Genomic DNA, 15,351 nt, shown 5'->3' with positions numbered 1-15,351 from the left:
AAGTGGCTAAGACGCTGAGCTTGTCAATTGAAAGGTCGGCAGTTCAGCAGTTCGAATCCCTAGTGCCGTGTAACAGGGTGAGCTCCCGTGACTTGTCCCAGCTTCTGCCAACCTAGCAGTTCGAAAGCACATAAAAAAAATGCAAGTAGAAAAATAGGAACCACTTTTGGTGGGAAGGGAACAGCGTTCCGTGCACCTTTGGCATTGAGTCATGCCGGCCACAGGACCACAGAGACGTCTTCGGACAGCGCTGGCTCTTTGGCTTTGAAACGGAGATGAGCACCGCCCCCTAGAGTCGGGAACGACTAGCACATATGCACGAGGGAAATCTTTTAAGTTTTTCCTTTTAGTATTTTAAAAACAAGATGGACTGGACTGATCTTAAATGTCACTTCAACAAATTTGCCCTTGATGATTTGATCAATTTTCATCTTAACAGAAATACTTTAGATGTTCAGATATAGTTTAGAACACAGGGCAGACTTTTAATTCCAATTTAAATGTCCCTTTTGAGATGAGGAGTGTTTGCAAAGGTTTGCAAAGCATTGCATTAGATGCCAGATTTGTACCTATGGTGGTTGGGGAATTCTGGGAATTGAAGCCCACATGTCTTCAAATGGCCAACGTTGAGGAACACTGCTCTACAGATACTGGATTTAGGAAAAAATCCATTCTTACCCCTTTGTTTAAATATTCAGGGAAACTAATCAGGACATGCTTACAATCCTACGAAAATGCAGATTCTTGTAAAACAATGATTCATCCACCTGAGAGTTTTACACACACCCACACAGCTATACCTGAATAAATATCATTTGCTGGTTTGTTTTTTTTCAAATGTATGACCCTGAAACTATTATTAAACAAATGCCTTCTAATGCTGAACTTGTGAAAACAATTTTGCACTTATAAGAGCAGCAGGTAAAAGCTTCACATCCCAAAAGCTTCACATCCCAAAAAGCGGGAAACAAGCCGGAAACACTAAAAGAAAAGAAAAAATGTGCAAGCCGAACAAACTTACAAGTCTTTTTTTTTTCTTCTTTTTTTGGTAAATGCCCCTTGCAAATGACAAGTCATTCCTTTTCCAAAAAGAGAAAATAAAAGCGTGCTTTGGTGTTTTCTCACCAGGGAGGAATTTTTAAAAAATACTTTCTTTTTTTAAAAAAAGTTCATAAATATATATTTTCCCCGTGTTTTTTTTTTTTAAAAAAAATGACCATTTACAAAAATACATTTTATTGCTAACCCTACTGATTCGTGACATTTCTGAGCTCAAAGATTCCATTTTGCCAAACTCCTTTTTAACAGCAAAACCACAAAGTTTGCTTTTTATCTTTGGGTGACAAGATGTTTCTCCAAAACGAGATTTAATTCAACCAGAGGAGGGGGAAAAAAAACAAAAAACAAAATAAGGATCTTGTTTGCACCCTATTTGGTTCATCGGGGAATCGAGCTAGATAAAGAATTTTTTTTTTTTAAATCTTCATAATAAAATAAAAAACCAAATGGACTCTCTTTATAGACAACTCGAAAGACCAAAAGGAGCTGGTGTACAGCGAAAGAAATTCAGACCAAAGTGGTTTTTTCGTAAAACGGTAGCAGCATCGTTCGAGGATTCCAGAAGATAAAAGTCCAGACGGGAGAAAGGAAAAAAAAAACATTGAGTCGCAAGGAAATTGCGAACCTTAAAATGACATCGATCGCACGCACTGAACAAGTGAAACAATGGCAATCAAGTCCTGTGATATTTCACAGCAAACGTTTTTCAAAATCCGCCTCTTTTTTGAAGAGGGGGGGTGTGTGTCTAAATTTATCAGTGTGCAAAATTTGATCCTAGTAACAAAAGCAAAGGACTCGCGGGCTACAATCCAGCCGCCATATGAAATATATATGAGCCACGGTGGCGGCAGTGGTTAAGAGTCCGGTACTGCAGGCGACTTCTGCTGACTCGCCGGCTGCCTGCAATTTGGCAGTTCGATTCTCACCAGGCTCAAGGTTGGACTCAGCCTTCCATCCCTTCCGAGGTGGGTAAAATGAGGACCCAGATTGTTGGGGGAGCAAGAGGCTGACTCTGTAAACTGCTTAGAGAGGGGTTGTAATGCACTGTGAAGCGGTATAGAAGTCTAAGCGCTATGGCGATTAGGAGCCCTGGTGGCTCAGCGGTTAGAATGCAGTATTGCACGCTAACTCTGCCCACTGCCAACAGTTCGATCCTGATCGGCTCACGGTTGACTGAGCCTCCCATCCTTCCGAGGTGGGTAAAATGAGGAGCCAGATTGTTGGGGGCGATAGGCTGACTCTGTAAACCGCTTAGAGTGGGCTGTCAAGCACTGTAAAGCGGTATATAAGTCTTAAGTGCTATTGCTATGGCTCGGCCGCATGCAAACCTAGTTGCAATTATTAGGGTTGTGTGATTTCCTGCAAGTCCTTGAGTCTCTCTCACCATTCTGGCCAAGCTGGTTTCTTTGTCCACGCGAGCTCCTCGTTCTGGTCTGCTTCTCAAAACTCACAGTTGACTGACAGTTCCTTAAGCCAACCTAACTCCCTTAACCTTTCCTCCCGGCGCTTGTGGAGCTGCAAAGGCCAAAGAGCCAAGGCTTAACTGCCTTTTGTGCTGCTGGTTCCCTAAAGCAGAAAGGTTGCCAGCTGTAGCTATCCGCTCCTTTTCCATCCCGGCCGTTTCTTCCCGTGGTCGGCCTTGCAGCCTTCCGGAGGATGAACCAAACTCTCCTGCTCGGCGCTCAGGGTTCGCTGCCCCCCTCGAGGTTAACGTGACGATGATGACGACTCTCTCTCCTTCGAGAAGCTCAAGGCAGCTGCATCTCGGGCAAATCTTGTAAGCTGCACAGCTGCCCTTGCAGGTGATGGCTCGGAGGCTGCGGGTGGTGGAAATAACCCATGGTGGCAGTCTGTTGAGGTAAGGGCGGTTGCTGGAATAAGTGCTGGTTCTGCCCTGGTTCAGCTGCACTCGGCATCTGCAAAGGAAGAGGTCTGTTAAGTGAATTCATGCAGTTGTGAACTTAGTAACACAGCTGTTAAGGTGAATCTGGCTACTCCGTTGACTTTGCTTGTCAGAAGATTTCCAGATAGGATCACACAATCGTCAGTTATCAAGGGATTGTCGGCATTCCAATCGCCACCAGCGATTGAATTTTGATCACATGACCACTGAGATGTTGCCGTGGTCATAAGTATAAAAAAAAAACCAGTCATAAATCACTTTTTTCAGTGCTGTTGTAACTTCGGTCGCTCAACGGACTTCTGTAAGTCGAGGATTCCATCTCGTTATCGATTGTCGCACCTTGCAAAACGATTTACCTGGAGGTAAAGATGATGCTGTTGAACTGGCTGCGGCGTCCACTGGTGGAGGGCGCTGGCCGGATGGCTCTGCGGGACAGTCACGCTGGGTTGCGGGATCGTCAGGGAAGGGGTGAACCCAGGAGACGGGATCGGGGCCCGGATGGCCGCGCAGGTGACGGGTTGCATCTGGATGGCGGAAGGCAGACTCTGCGGTTCTTGAGTAAACCTCCCAAGGGGAAAAAATGGAAACCATGGTGAAGACACAGAAATGGAAGGTTTCATCCTACATCAAAACGAGATAGATAGACCTCATGGAGAGGCTCAGAGATGGGCCTTTAAATAGGCCAGAGGTGGGCTTCAAAAATTTTAGCAAGGGGTTCTCTATCCGGTTGCTGAGTTTAGCCTAGTTGGCCTCCTGCACCATGGTGGGGGGTGGACATTTTTGCCCTCCCCAGGCTCTGGAGGCTTTGCTCGAGCCTCCAGAGGGTAAAAATGGCTTCCCTAGGCTCCAGATGCCCTCTCAAGGCCGGCCTTCCCGAACTTCCGGTAGGCCCATTTTTTGCACTCCCTGAGCCTTTGCACATGCCCTGCATTTAAATGCATTCAAAACAGGTGGTGTTGTGACTCCGGCCCCTGTGCCTGTCCTCATGGAGGAGGTTGACTCTGAGAGTGATGGGGAGGAGCCGACAAGGCCTCTCTGTCCCGGACCCTCCTCCTCCCTGGCACTGCCCCAGGTTCCAGCTGCAGGCCAGGAGGAGGTGCCGACAAGGTCTCTCTCTCCCGGATCCTCCTCCTCCCTGGCAACGCCTCAGGCTCCAGCTGCTGAGGATCAATCTTGGATTGACCCGAGGCAGTGACGAAAAGATAAGCGTGCGCAGCAAAGGAAGAGGTGTGGCGGGCTCAGAGATTGCTGAGTCACTGAGCCACACCCAACAGGGGATAAAAGCGGGTGGAGTTGCCATCTGGCCCTTGTGACGGACAAAAAGCTACCAAGTGTGAACTGCAGATCGGTCGTTTGGGAGTTAAAAGGCCTGGACTGTGCAAAGGATTTTTTCCTGTGTGCTCTTGGCAACGGATGTTGGACACGTGGGCTTCTGTCTCCGTAAGAGATAAAGAACTCAGAACTTGGCAGGCCGTTGCACTGTCGCTGCCAAGTCTGTCATCCACTACAGAAAGGTCAGGTCTGTTGTAAATATAAAGGACTGTGGGACACGCGTCTGTGCGTCTTCTCTGTGAGGTGGAAAGGGGGACAGAACAGGCGGCTTACTTGGTCTGCTGTCTATTAGTGTTGCTTTGGGAGATCTGATTGTTCCCGCTCGTGCTGCTGGTCATCAGTGACTGCACAGGTTGATCTAACAACATCCTGGGGAAGGAAAACAGCACACCCAACACACAACTGTGAGAAAAAAATAGCCAGCTGGTGCTTGAACAGTTTTCATGCAAGTTGTATTCATTTTGGACCATAGGACTTAACAAAGATCCAGCAGATCAGACAAGGCACTATGTGGAACATTAATCTGTGGAAATCCTCCATCATCCAGGTCATGGTTGTCCCAAAGGTGCTTTTTCAAAAGGCAACTGGACTTTCTCGTTTTTTTCTTTGAAGACGTTTCACTTCTCATCCGAGAAGCTTCTTCAGCTCTGACTGGATGGTGGATTAATACTCCTTGCAGATAGCTGTTCGTTTGCATCCTTTCAGAGAGTCGTTGAGGCCACTTGGAGGTTTCTCTGTGTCCTCAGGGTCACCTGAGTGGTGCAAAATGGGTGCGGAGCCTTCTGGGAACTGCTGAAAGAAGTGTGTTGTAGATTGTAGATAGATGATGTCATATCCCCCTCTGTTGAGAGAGGGCTGTTCAATTTTGACCTAGATGGCCTCCTGGACCCCTCTTTCAAACCAGAAGTCCTCTCTGTCCAAAATGTGGACTTTGCTGTCTTCAAAAGAGTGGCCTTTGTCTTTGCAATGCAGATGGACCGCTGAATCTAGTCCTGATGCGTTTGTTCTCCTATGTTGTGCCAGGCGTTTGGGAACTTGTTGTTTTGTTTCCCCAATGTACAGATCTCTGCACATGGCTCACCGCACTGTACTGCATATACCACATTGCTCAGTTTGTATCTGGGTGGTTCTACGTCATGCCATGCGTTTATTCCATTCCCCATCATCCGGTCAGAGCTGAAGAAGCGTCTTGGATGAGAAGCAAAATGTCTTCAAGGAAAACCCCAGAAAGTTCAGTTGCCTCTTGCAAAAAGCCACCTTTGGCACTTGGACACATTAGATTCTTCATTTCTAGAAGGGTTGAACTGAGGGGCATTTTGCTCCCCAAAACTAGAGTTTCTCCTCCTCCTTTCTCAAGGTGTTGTGACTCGTCCTCCCTCCTCTCCTCAGCCGGGCCCCTCCCATCTCCAACCGGGCCTTTTATCAGACTCCGAGTCTGATAATGAAGATGAATGGCCTGTCATGATTCCAGCCCCCGGCCCTGGCCCCATGCCCGGAGAGGATTCCAGGAGTGAAAGGACAAGCCCGATAAACCTCACTCATACAGTGTGTGTTCCTTTGGCTCAGCCTTCAGAGCAGGAAGCCAGCCAGGTGCTGGAATTACTCGGCCCCACTCCCTCTGACCCCTCCCTTTCCTAGAAGCTGACAGCAGATCCAGCTGAAGACAATTGAGAGTGGGAGGACCCTCGCTTCCAGAGATCTGAGAGGCGATGCCAGCAGAAGGAGGGGTGGGGCAGGCCTGGATAAATGCTGAGTCATGGAGCCACACCCCACAGCCTATATAAAGGACCTGCTTTTGGCATTCCAGCCTTGAGTCAAGCAAAGTCTCATCTAGTTTGCTGCTATCGGACTCTATTGCTGAAGTCACAACTTGGACTCCTGCCTGCCCTGATAAACCTCGAAGGAACTTGACAAGCTGCAAAGGCTTCGTTGCCAAATTTGTTATGGACTTCCTTGACTCATTCGTCGGAGTGGGAGTGGGACACGACACAAGGTCTCTCCTCATATGTACCTTAAGTTTCCTTCTTGGTTGTAATCGGGCAGTTGTGGCCTCTCACCCAGTTCTTGTGGCATTGGCGAGGGCACCGAGAGTGGGTGGGTTTGAGTAAAAACCATGGGGTTGTTGTAGACGGGCAGAGCAATACTCATCTGTATGGGCATGCACACCGGCTTCATCTGGCTTCCTCTCACAACGTGTTTTCGCTGTTGTGGTTGCCCCTGAAATCAAAACACAAATGGTTGAACAGGAGTCTTGCAGGCTGCTGGGGGGGGAGATGGGGGGATTGATTCGGGACCCCCAGATAGAGGTAATCCTCGACTTATGACCAGCATCTCTGTTGCTAAGAAAGGCAGTTGTTAAGTGAGTCACCAACTATCCTGTTTCCCCCAAAATAAGACCCAACCAGAAAGTAAGTCCTAGCATAGTTTTTCAGGATGCTCGTAATATAAGCCCTACCCCCAAAATAAGCCCCAGTTAAGATTCTCAGCCAGATGGATGCATTTAGTACCGTATTCCCCCCCCCCCAAAATAAGACCTAACCAGAAAATAAGCCCTAATGCATCTTTTGGAGCAAAAATTAATATAAGATCTGGTCTTATTTTCGGGGAAACACGGTAATTTTTCCTTTCATTTTCTAATTTGTAGAAGTCATCACTCGTCGGTGGAAAGTGATTGGAACTATATCTGGGTTTTGAATCATTTCTGATCTTTGGGTGTAATCATGATTATGTCCATGTGGGTTTATCTAGGAGAAATTAATCTCATAATTAGGGATGGCTGGACTGGGGTTGGGTGGGGAAACCACAGAGGACTAAACTAATTGATAGAAGAGAACATTTGTAGCTCAGGGTTGAACTGTGGGGTCCTTGGTGCTTTCTGAGCTGGGTTGTTTTCTTGCAGATGTTTCATGACCCAACTAGGTAACATCATCAGTGCTAGAAGGGAGAAGGGTTTGCGGAGAGGAGGAAGACAACAATGACTTTGGGCTGCCTGGTGCTCTCTCTGAGCTTCAGTGTTTTCTTGCAGACGTTTCATGGCCCAACTGGGTAACATCATCAGCGCTAGAAGGGAGTGCAGTTTGTTCTCAGCTTATACTCCCACCAAAACTCCCACCAATGCTGACAGGGCAAGCCAGCTAGTATATAAAATCAGAGCAAACGCCACTCCCACTGATGATGTTATCTGGTTGGGTAGTGAAACGTTTGCAAAGAAACCACTAAGCTCAGAGAGCATCAAGGATCCCTCAGTCCTCCTCCTCCTCCTCCCCCCTCCTCTCCACAAACCCCACTCCCTCCTTGCACAGACGACGTTACCTAGTTGGGTGATGAAACGACTGCCTGAAAACCACCAAGCTCAGAGGGCACCAACGACCCCACTAAACCAATTGTAAAAATGTTTTTTTTTAAAAAAACAACAACCAGGGAATTACCTGGGTTGATGTGACACACGATTCCCTGAGGAAGGATGGCTGGGAGGCCAAAGGAGCGCCCCCGAACTGCTTTGATCCCATGATGCTTTGCTGCTGTTGGGACTTCTTGGGAGCAGCCGGCCTGGTAACTAAGGTTGCTCCCGTTGGTGGCCGCCTTGGGGTCTGTTGGGGCTCCACAGTGCTGAAGACCATAGGCATTGACTGCTGCATGAACATCTATTGGACAAGAGAGGATGGTCAAAGGGATAATGTGGTCGCCAGGAAGCCTCAAAAGCCGAGGGGACATTTTTATGAGAACCTCACGATGCCAACTGGAGCTCAGTTCACCCGTCAACCTTCCTGCTTTCCAACCTTCTACAAAAGGCGAGTCTTGTGGCCCACCAGCGGAGCTGGCAGCAGATACGGACAGTGAGGAGGTTGGGAAGGAACATGGGCCACTTCTGGAGTCTGGGCAAGGCTCTGATGAGGGCTCTGCGTCGGAGGCAGAGAGGGGGCCAGGGCCGGATGACAGTTGTCAGCTGCCTTTGGAGTCAGACTTCAGTGAGGCAGATGAATAACTGGAGCCTGTTCCCAGTGTGCGCATGCGCAGAGTTGCCAGATGAAGGGAACAGCTAAAGACTCAGGAGTAAGGCCACAAGTGGTCGATGAAGGGCCCTTCTCAGAGGGAATAAAAGAGGAGCAAAAGGGGAGTGGAATTTGCAAGAGAAAATTAGTTCGCCTAATTGGTTTGTGACTCTCCGAGACTCCTGGCCAAGTTTTGAAGATATCGGCCTGGCAGCTCTCCAAGCCAGATAAGGTCTGTGACTGTAAATTCTCTTCTGAAAGACTTTGCTGGAGGCGAATGAGAAGAATTCACAGTAACTTAATAAACAGGGATTTTTGTCGGGACCAGGAGTCTACTTCATGCTTTTTGGAGAAGCCTAGGTCAGTACAGTGAGTGATGAGAAAAGTGAAGGCACACACATCTTGTACTACACAAAACAAACTTGCAGAGAGTGTCCTTAGAAAGAAAGGCATGGAAGAAGACACAGGTTGGGAGAGACGGGGACAACGAACATCGGTTTTGGTTTTTGCAAATTTTTGGGTGGGTTTGTGTGAAACAGAGAGAGAGAGATCAAGTTCCAGTTGGAACATCAAGACAAAAAATAACATTTTTGTTCATCCACCTTCTGGTCTTGGAAAAGCCTCATAACGTTGCCTTTAAGAGAAAGGAGGTTGCTTGGGGATTTAAAGAAGGACACAAACACACTGTGTGAGTTTCCCCTCGCACATATGTGCTAGTTGTTCCCATCTCTAGGGGGCAGTGCTCATCTCCGTTTCAAGGCCGAAGAGCCAGCGCTGTCCGAAGACATCTCCGTGGTCATGTGGCCAGCATGACTCAACACCAAAGGTGCACGGAACGCTGTTACCTTCCCACCAAAGGTGGTCCCTATTTTTCTACTTGCATTTTTTTAATGTGCTTTCGAACTGCTAGGTTGGCAGAAGCTGGGACAAGTAACGGGAGCTCACCCCATTACGTGGCACTAGGGATTCGAACCGCTGAACTGCCAACCTTTCGGTTGAGAAGCTCAACGCCTTAACCACTAAGCCACCATATCCCTTAAATAAGAATTGGGGGGGGGGGAGAGAAAATTCAGAATTTCCATCACTGCATGGAACTATGGCAAGAATATCCACTAGAGGTCAGTCAATCCTTTGCCAATTAGAATAGAATAGAATAGAATAGAATTTTATTGGCCAAGTGTGATTGGACACACAAGGAATTTGTCTTGGTGCATAGGCTCTCAGTGTACATAAAAGAAAAGATACGTTCATCAAGGTACAACATTTACAACACAATTGATGATCAATATATCAATATAAATCATAAGGATTGCCAGCAACAAGTTATAGTCATACAGTCATAAGTGGAAAGAGATGGAAATAATAATAATAAATAAATAATAAAAAGAGATGGAAATAATAATAAGATGGAAAGAGATAATTATAAATTATAAACACTCCGAAATTATAACCGAATCTTTACAAGAAATAGGTGTTACATTATTTGCTGGAAAACCTATGCACTGCTATTTTTTTTTTTTAAATGGCCAGAAATTTTACATAGTAAAAAAACAGCCTCATTGTTACAGAAGAATTGTTTTTGCTAAGCGAGGTACGTGAATTTATCTGAAGGGATGAAGCAGAGACATGGGAAGTTGGGCGAGATTTATGTCAGAAGCTGCCACAATGGGAGCTATACATCTATGGGATTTCCTAGGGAGAGTTTACTCATCTGTGAAGCATCTGTGAAGATGCTGAACGCTGAATCTTGAACCTTCTGGGTGAGAAGATAATTACCACTCCATTGAAATGTCTAATAAATGGTCTCTCTTCAACATTAAAATCCAAAACTCCTGGAGAAGTTGGCATCTTTTCAGGATACCATTAGCTAATCAGAGGGAGAAAAAGGGGGAGGAGGGAGGAGGAGGAGGAGTGGTGAAGAAAATTGAGTTTCTGGGGTCAATCAAAACCCACAAGGGAGGAGGAGAAGAAGGAGAAGGAGAAGGAGAAGGAGAAGGAGAAGGAGAAGGAGGAGTGGTGGAGAAGGAGAAGGAGAAGGAGAAGGAGGAGTGGTGGAGAAGGAGAAGGAGAAGGAGAAGGAGAAGGAGAAGGAGAAGGAGAAGGAGGAGTGGTGGAGAAGGAGAAGGAGAAGGAGAAGGAGGAGTGGTGGAGAAGGAGAAGGAGAAGGAGAAGGAGAAGGAGAAGGAGAAGGAGAAGGAGAAGGAGAAGGAGGAGTGGTGGAGAAGGAGAAGGAGTAGGAGAAGGAGAAGGAGAAGGAGAAGGAGGAGGTGGTGGAGAAGGAGAAGGAGAAGGGGAAGGGGAAGGAGAAAGAGGAGGAGAAGGAGGAGGTGAAGGAGAAGGAGATGGAAAAGGAGAAGGAGAAGGAGGTGGTGGAGAAGGAGAAGGAGTAGGAGAAGGAGAAGGAGAAGGAGAAGGAGGAGGTGGTGGAGAAGGAGAAGGAGAAGGAGAAGGAGGTGGTGGAGAAGGAGAAGGAGAAGGAGGAGTGGTGGAGAAGGAGAAGGAGAAGGAGAAGGAGGAGTGGTGGAGAAGGAGAAGGAGAAGGAGAAGGAGGAGTGGTGGAGAAGGAGAAGGAGAAAAAGGAGGGGTGGAGAAGGAGAAGAAGGTTGAGCTTCTGGGGTCAATCAAAATTCACAAGGGGAGAGGAGGAGGAGGAGGAGGAGGAGGGGTGGAAAAGGAGAAGAAGGTTGCGCTTCTTCAATACAATACAATACAAACCTACAAGGGGAGAGGAGGAGAAGGAGAAGGAGAAGGAGAAGAAGGAGAAGGAGAAGGAGGAGGAGGAGTCATGGAGAAGAAGCAGCAGCTTGAGCTTCAGAGGTCAATCAAGATCCACCAGGGACAGTCTCCTGCTAAAGAAAGCCTGACCACCTGCAGATTGGAGTTTTGGACGAGTTGCAGCTGCTCTTTGATTACATGCAGTTCCTCTTGCTGGGTCTTAATATCAGCTTGCAGGATGCGCGTCCGCTCTTCCAGCTGTTCCTTGAGCTGGTGCATCATCCCCATTTGCGTTGGGAAATGGTAGCCTGGCTGCAAAGACGAGACCAACTTGGCAACCAGGTTTTGCAAAAAAATAAATAAAAATAAATGACCGCCATTATCACCCTGCATACAGCACATGGGCTAACTACTCCGTGCATAAATATCAAGGTCACTGCTGCTTTGTTCATCATCTATGCTTCTCTTTTTCCCTTTAATATCTCCCGACCTTCCTTTTCCTTCCTTCCAAATAACGGCTGAGTCCAATGCTCTTTCACCCCTGCCCCACAAGGGTGGGCTTCTGGAGATTCGCAGGGGTTTGGGAGAACCTCTAGCTAAGATTCTGTGCACTTTGGAGAACCCCCAAATCCCACTCCTGGCTGGTCCCGCCCACCCCATCCCACCCCTCCCAGGAGTCCCATCACACACCATTTTGGATGCAGGTAAGTGCAGAGTGCGCATGGAGGCTCAGGGAAGGTGAAAATTGGGCCTACCAGAAGTTTGGGAAGGCCAGAGGGCCTCCGGAGCCTGGGGAGGCTGTTTTCACCCTCTCGGAGGCTCGAGAAACGCCTCTGGAGCCCGGGGAGGGCAAAAATGCCCCCCCCCGCCATGGTGCAGGAACCCAACTAGGCCACGCCCACCATGGCCACACCCACCCAGCAACCGGGCAGAGAACCCCTTGCTAAAATTTTTGAAGCTCACCCCTGCCACCCACACCGTTGGATCTAATGAAATGGACGGAGATCTCACCGAAATCGATGGACCGCCTTTACCATGCCACAAGACTTAGACTCATAGGGCTGGAAGGGACCTCGGAGGTCGTCTACTCCAACCCTGTTTCCAAGGCAGGAGTCTTTACATCAGCCAGGTCAAATAGTTATCCAATCTTTTCTTGAAAAGCTCCAGCGATGGAGCACCCACCCACAGCTCCAGGAGACAAGCCGTTCCATGGATTCATTGCACTCGCGGTCAGGAAATTTCTCCTTATTTCCAGGTTGGATCTTCCTCGGAGGAGCTTCCATCCATTGCTTCTTGTCCTGCCCTTAGGACCTTTGGAGAATGAATGGATCCTGGCCTTTTCCCTGTGGCAGCCCCTCATATATTGGAGGATGCTGCTGGGTCTCCCTGACCTGAAGCCTTCTCTTCATCAGGCTAGTTCCCCTAGCTCCATGATGGCAACTTATGGCAGGCATGCCAGAGGTGGCTGCACGGGTTATTGAGGGTTATCCCACGTAACACCTATCCTGCGCAGACTGCACTGGCTACCTGTCGTTTTCCGGGTGCGTTTCAAGGTATTGGTTACCACCTTTAAAGCGCTCCATGGCTTAGGACCGGGCTACTTACGGGACCGCCTACTGCCGGCCTCTATCTCCCAGCGTCCGGTGCGTTCCCACAGAGAGGGACTCCTCAGGGTGCCGTCAGCCAAACAATGTCGACTGGCGGCCCCCAGGGGGAGAGCCTTCTCTGTGGGGGCTCCGACCCTGTGGAACGAGCTTCCCCCCGGGCTTCGACAACTACCTGACCTTAGGACCTTTCGCCGCGAACTTAAAACCTACTTATTCCATATGGCTGGACTGGCCTGATTTTAAATTTTAAATTTTAATTGTGGGTTTTAAATTGTTGTAATTTGTATGGGGTGTAATGTTATTTTAAATTTCTGGCATACTTGAATCAGTTTTTTAAGGGTTATTTTAATTATGGTGTATGTTTCTGTTTGTATTTTATTTGCCTGTTCACTGCCCTGAGTCCTTCGGGAGAAGGGCGGTATACAAATTAAAACATTATTATTATTATTATTATTATTATTATTATTATTATTATTATTATTATTATTATTATTATTATTATTATTATTATTATTATGCATGCCATTGCCAGCTGATCTTCTGGGTTCCAACCCACGTATGTGCGCCAGCCAGCTGGTCTTCGTGCAAAGACCAGCTGGCCAAGACACATGCGCACGATGGAACCAGGAAGAGAGCAGCTGGCCGGTGCGCATCCGTGCCGGATCAGCTGTGTGGCACACATGCGCATGCTGGAATGCGGAAGTGCACCAGCCAGCTGCTCTCTTCCGGGTTTTGGCTCTCCGGTGCGCTCCAGTTTCGGCACTCGGTGCCGAAAAGGTAAAACCATCACTGCCCTAGCTCTTCATCTTATGGTTTAGCCTCCAGGTGCCCCGATCATCTTTGATGATCTTCCCTGCACTCTTTCTAGGATCTCAGCATCTTTGCGTATTCTTTTCTTCGCTGGAAAGCTCTAACTCTAACCGAACACTCTCCCGCTGAAATCTACGATATGATAACTTCCTTCCCTCATTTCCAATTCAAGATATTCTGGTCTCCCACCACGCATGGTGTCACATCTCCCGTGCGTCAGATGTTGACACTTAAAAGGAGCCAAAAGCAGGAGGAAGAAAAATGGGCTCCAAGCCGACCTACGTAATAATATCGAGTTATTCCGACAGGAAGCAAGGAAGGATCTCTGCATTCCTTGGCTACAAAGCATGCCTGACTTTGGTTTTTGAATCGTGGGCAACATACCATCAATGTTTGTTGTGCAGGGACCACGGGCTGCGTCATGTGATGCTGTGCAAGATGGTCGGAGGGAGTTATGATGTCCTATGAAGAGGGAAAACAGGAAGGAAAAGAAAAAAGGCCATCTGCTGCAAGGAATGAATTGGACCGCTGCCTTTCGCAGCATCCAGTTTATATTTTGACCCAGCTCCCCAAATACAACAAACCCTCTGAAGTGAACTCGTAAGATTCCTTTATTAAGAGTGCCCGCAGCCTTGGCAAAAAGTTTCTCTCTAAGGCTAACAAGTCCGGCCAGCCGGAAGCTAAATAGTTGTCTGCCACATCTATTCATGTCCGTCCCCTGTCTTTTATCCCCAGAACTAAGGGCTTCGCTACCAGCAGTGGCTCTTCCGTCCCAAGGACCTGCCCATAGATTTCCACTGCTCTCCTCTCCTCTGCCTTCTGTGCATCCACGCTTCAGGTACGGGACCCAACTGTTCCTCCTCTTCCTCATCAGCCACCTCCAGATTTGGGGGCTGTTGACTACATCTGAGGGCTGACAGATGGCCCAGGTTCCGCCTCTGTCTCTGTCTCTCTCTCTCTCTCTGCCAGCTCCATTCCCTCTTCCCCTTCGGAGCTCTCAGGTTGCCTTGATGCTGACCCTGAGTCCCATGCCTCCTCCTCCTCCTCTGATTCGGCTGCTGCTGGGAACTGGTAGTAAAAAATACTTTTAAAAGATTTTTAAAAAGGCTCCAACAATTGTGCGCCACCGCTGTGATCGTCGGAGCTTTTTTTTACCTTTTAAAAGCCTTTTTTTACTACCTATTCACTCAAACTGGGCCTCTGGTGGCTCAGGCTGCTAAGACAGTCTGTTATTAACAGCAGCTGCTTGCAATTACTGCAGGTTCAAGCCCCACCAGGCCCAAGGTTGACTCAGCCTTCCATCCTTTATAAGGTAGGTAAAATGAGGACCCAGATTGTTGGGGGCAATAAAGTTGACTTTGTATATAATATACAAATGGATGAAGACTATTGCTTGACATAGTGTAAGCCGCCCTGAGTCTTCGGAGAAGGGCGGGATATAAATGCAAATTAAAAAAAGGCTCCAACAATCATGCGCCACCGCTGTGATGGTTGGAGGGTTTTTTTTACCTTTTAAAAGCCTTTTTTTACTACCTATTCGCCCAAATAGGTATTAAAAAAATGCTTCCAAAAAAGTTTTTAAAAAGGGTCCAAAGATTTCGTACCACAGTTGATCACCCTCCCCACACGCCCTGTTCTTTTTTTTTTTATTCAAAAAGTTTTACAGACAATTTCCCCCCCCTTTCCCCCCCTCCCCTCCCCCCTCCCTTCACAACCCCCCTCCCCCTCCCTGACTTCCCGGAACAAGCACAAGGTATAGTTAAAAATAAAACAAAATATGCTAAAAAAAATTCGTCCCAAGTTAATTATACCCCTACAATCATCAATTCCTAACTTCCCCCAAAAACAATCAAAAATAATACATCCTAATCATTCAAAAACAGTCTGATAACTCTTAGTCTGATATCTACGTTGAATATAGTCAATCCATTTT

General features: G+C 47.5%; 2 protein-coding genes across 7 annotated transcripts in view; one reads left to right on the top strand and one right to left on the bottom strand.

Moving 5' to 3' along the window:
- The window catches only part of TBC1D8B (TBC1 domain family member 8B), a 58,785-nt gene extending 45,681 nt beyond the window's left edge, over positions 1-13,104 (top strand). Inside the window, exon 22 of the mRNA XM_058196573.1 lies at positions 12,257-13,104. Within this exon, the coding sequence (XP_058052556.1) occupies positions 12,257-12,325 (69 nt within the window). The 3' untranslated portion in view covers positions 12,326-13,104. The remainder of the gene's footprint in view (positions 1-12,256) is intronic.
- Positions 1,209-15,351, bottom strand: part of PASD1 (PAS domain containing repressor 1) — an 81,025-nt gene continuing 66,882 nt past the window's right edge. For 5 of the 6 annotated variants that reach the window (XM_058196578.1, XM_058196580.1, XM_058196581.1 and 2 more), the window contains 7 exons: positions 13,803-13,880; positions 11,155-11,313; positions 7,723-7,938; positions 6,306-6,511; positions 4,568-4,663; positions 3,319-3,526; positions 1,209-2,975 (listed from right to left, as the gene is read on the bottom strand). In XM_058196578.1, the coding sequence (XP_058052561.1) occupies positions 2,808-2,975; positions 3,319-3,526; positions 4,568-4,663; positions 6,306-6,511; positions 7,723-7,938; positions 11,155-11,313; positions 13,803-13,880 (1,131 nt within the window). In that variant the 3' untranslated portion in view covers positions 1,209-2,807. The remainder of the gene's footprint in view (positions 2,976-3,318; positions 3,527-4,567; positions 4,664-6,305; positions 6,512-7,722; positions 7,939-11,154; positions 11,314-13,802; positions 13,881-15,351) is intronic. The other variant, XM_058196579.1, reaches the window with a different exon arrangement.

This window comes from Ahaetulla prasina, chromosome 11 (genome assembly GCF_028640845.1).
Source record: "Ahaetulla prasina isolate Xishuangbanna chromosome 11, ASM2864084v1, whole genome shotgun sequence".
NCBI lineage: Eukaryota > Metazoa > Chordata > Lepidosauria > Squamata > Colubridae > Ahaetulla > Ahaetulla prasina.
This window is presented reverse-complemented; position numbering and strand designations above follow the sequence as displayed.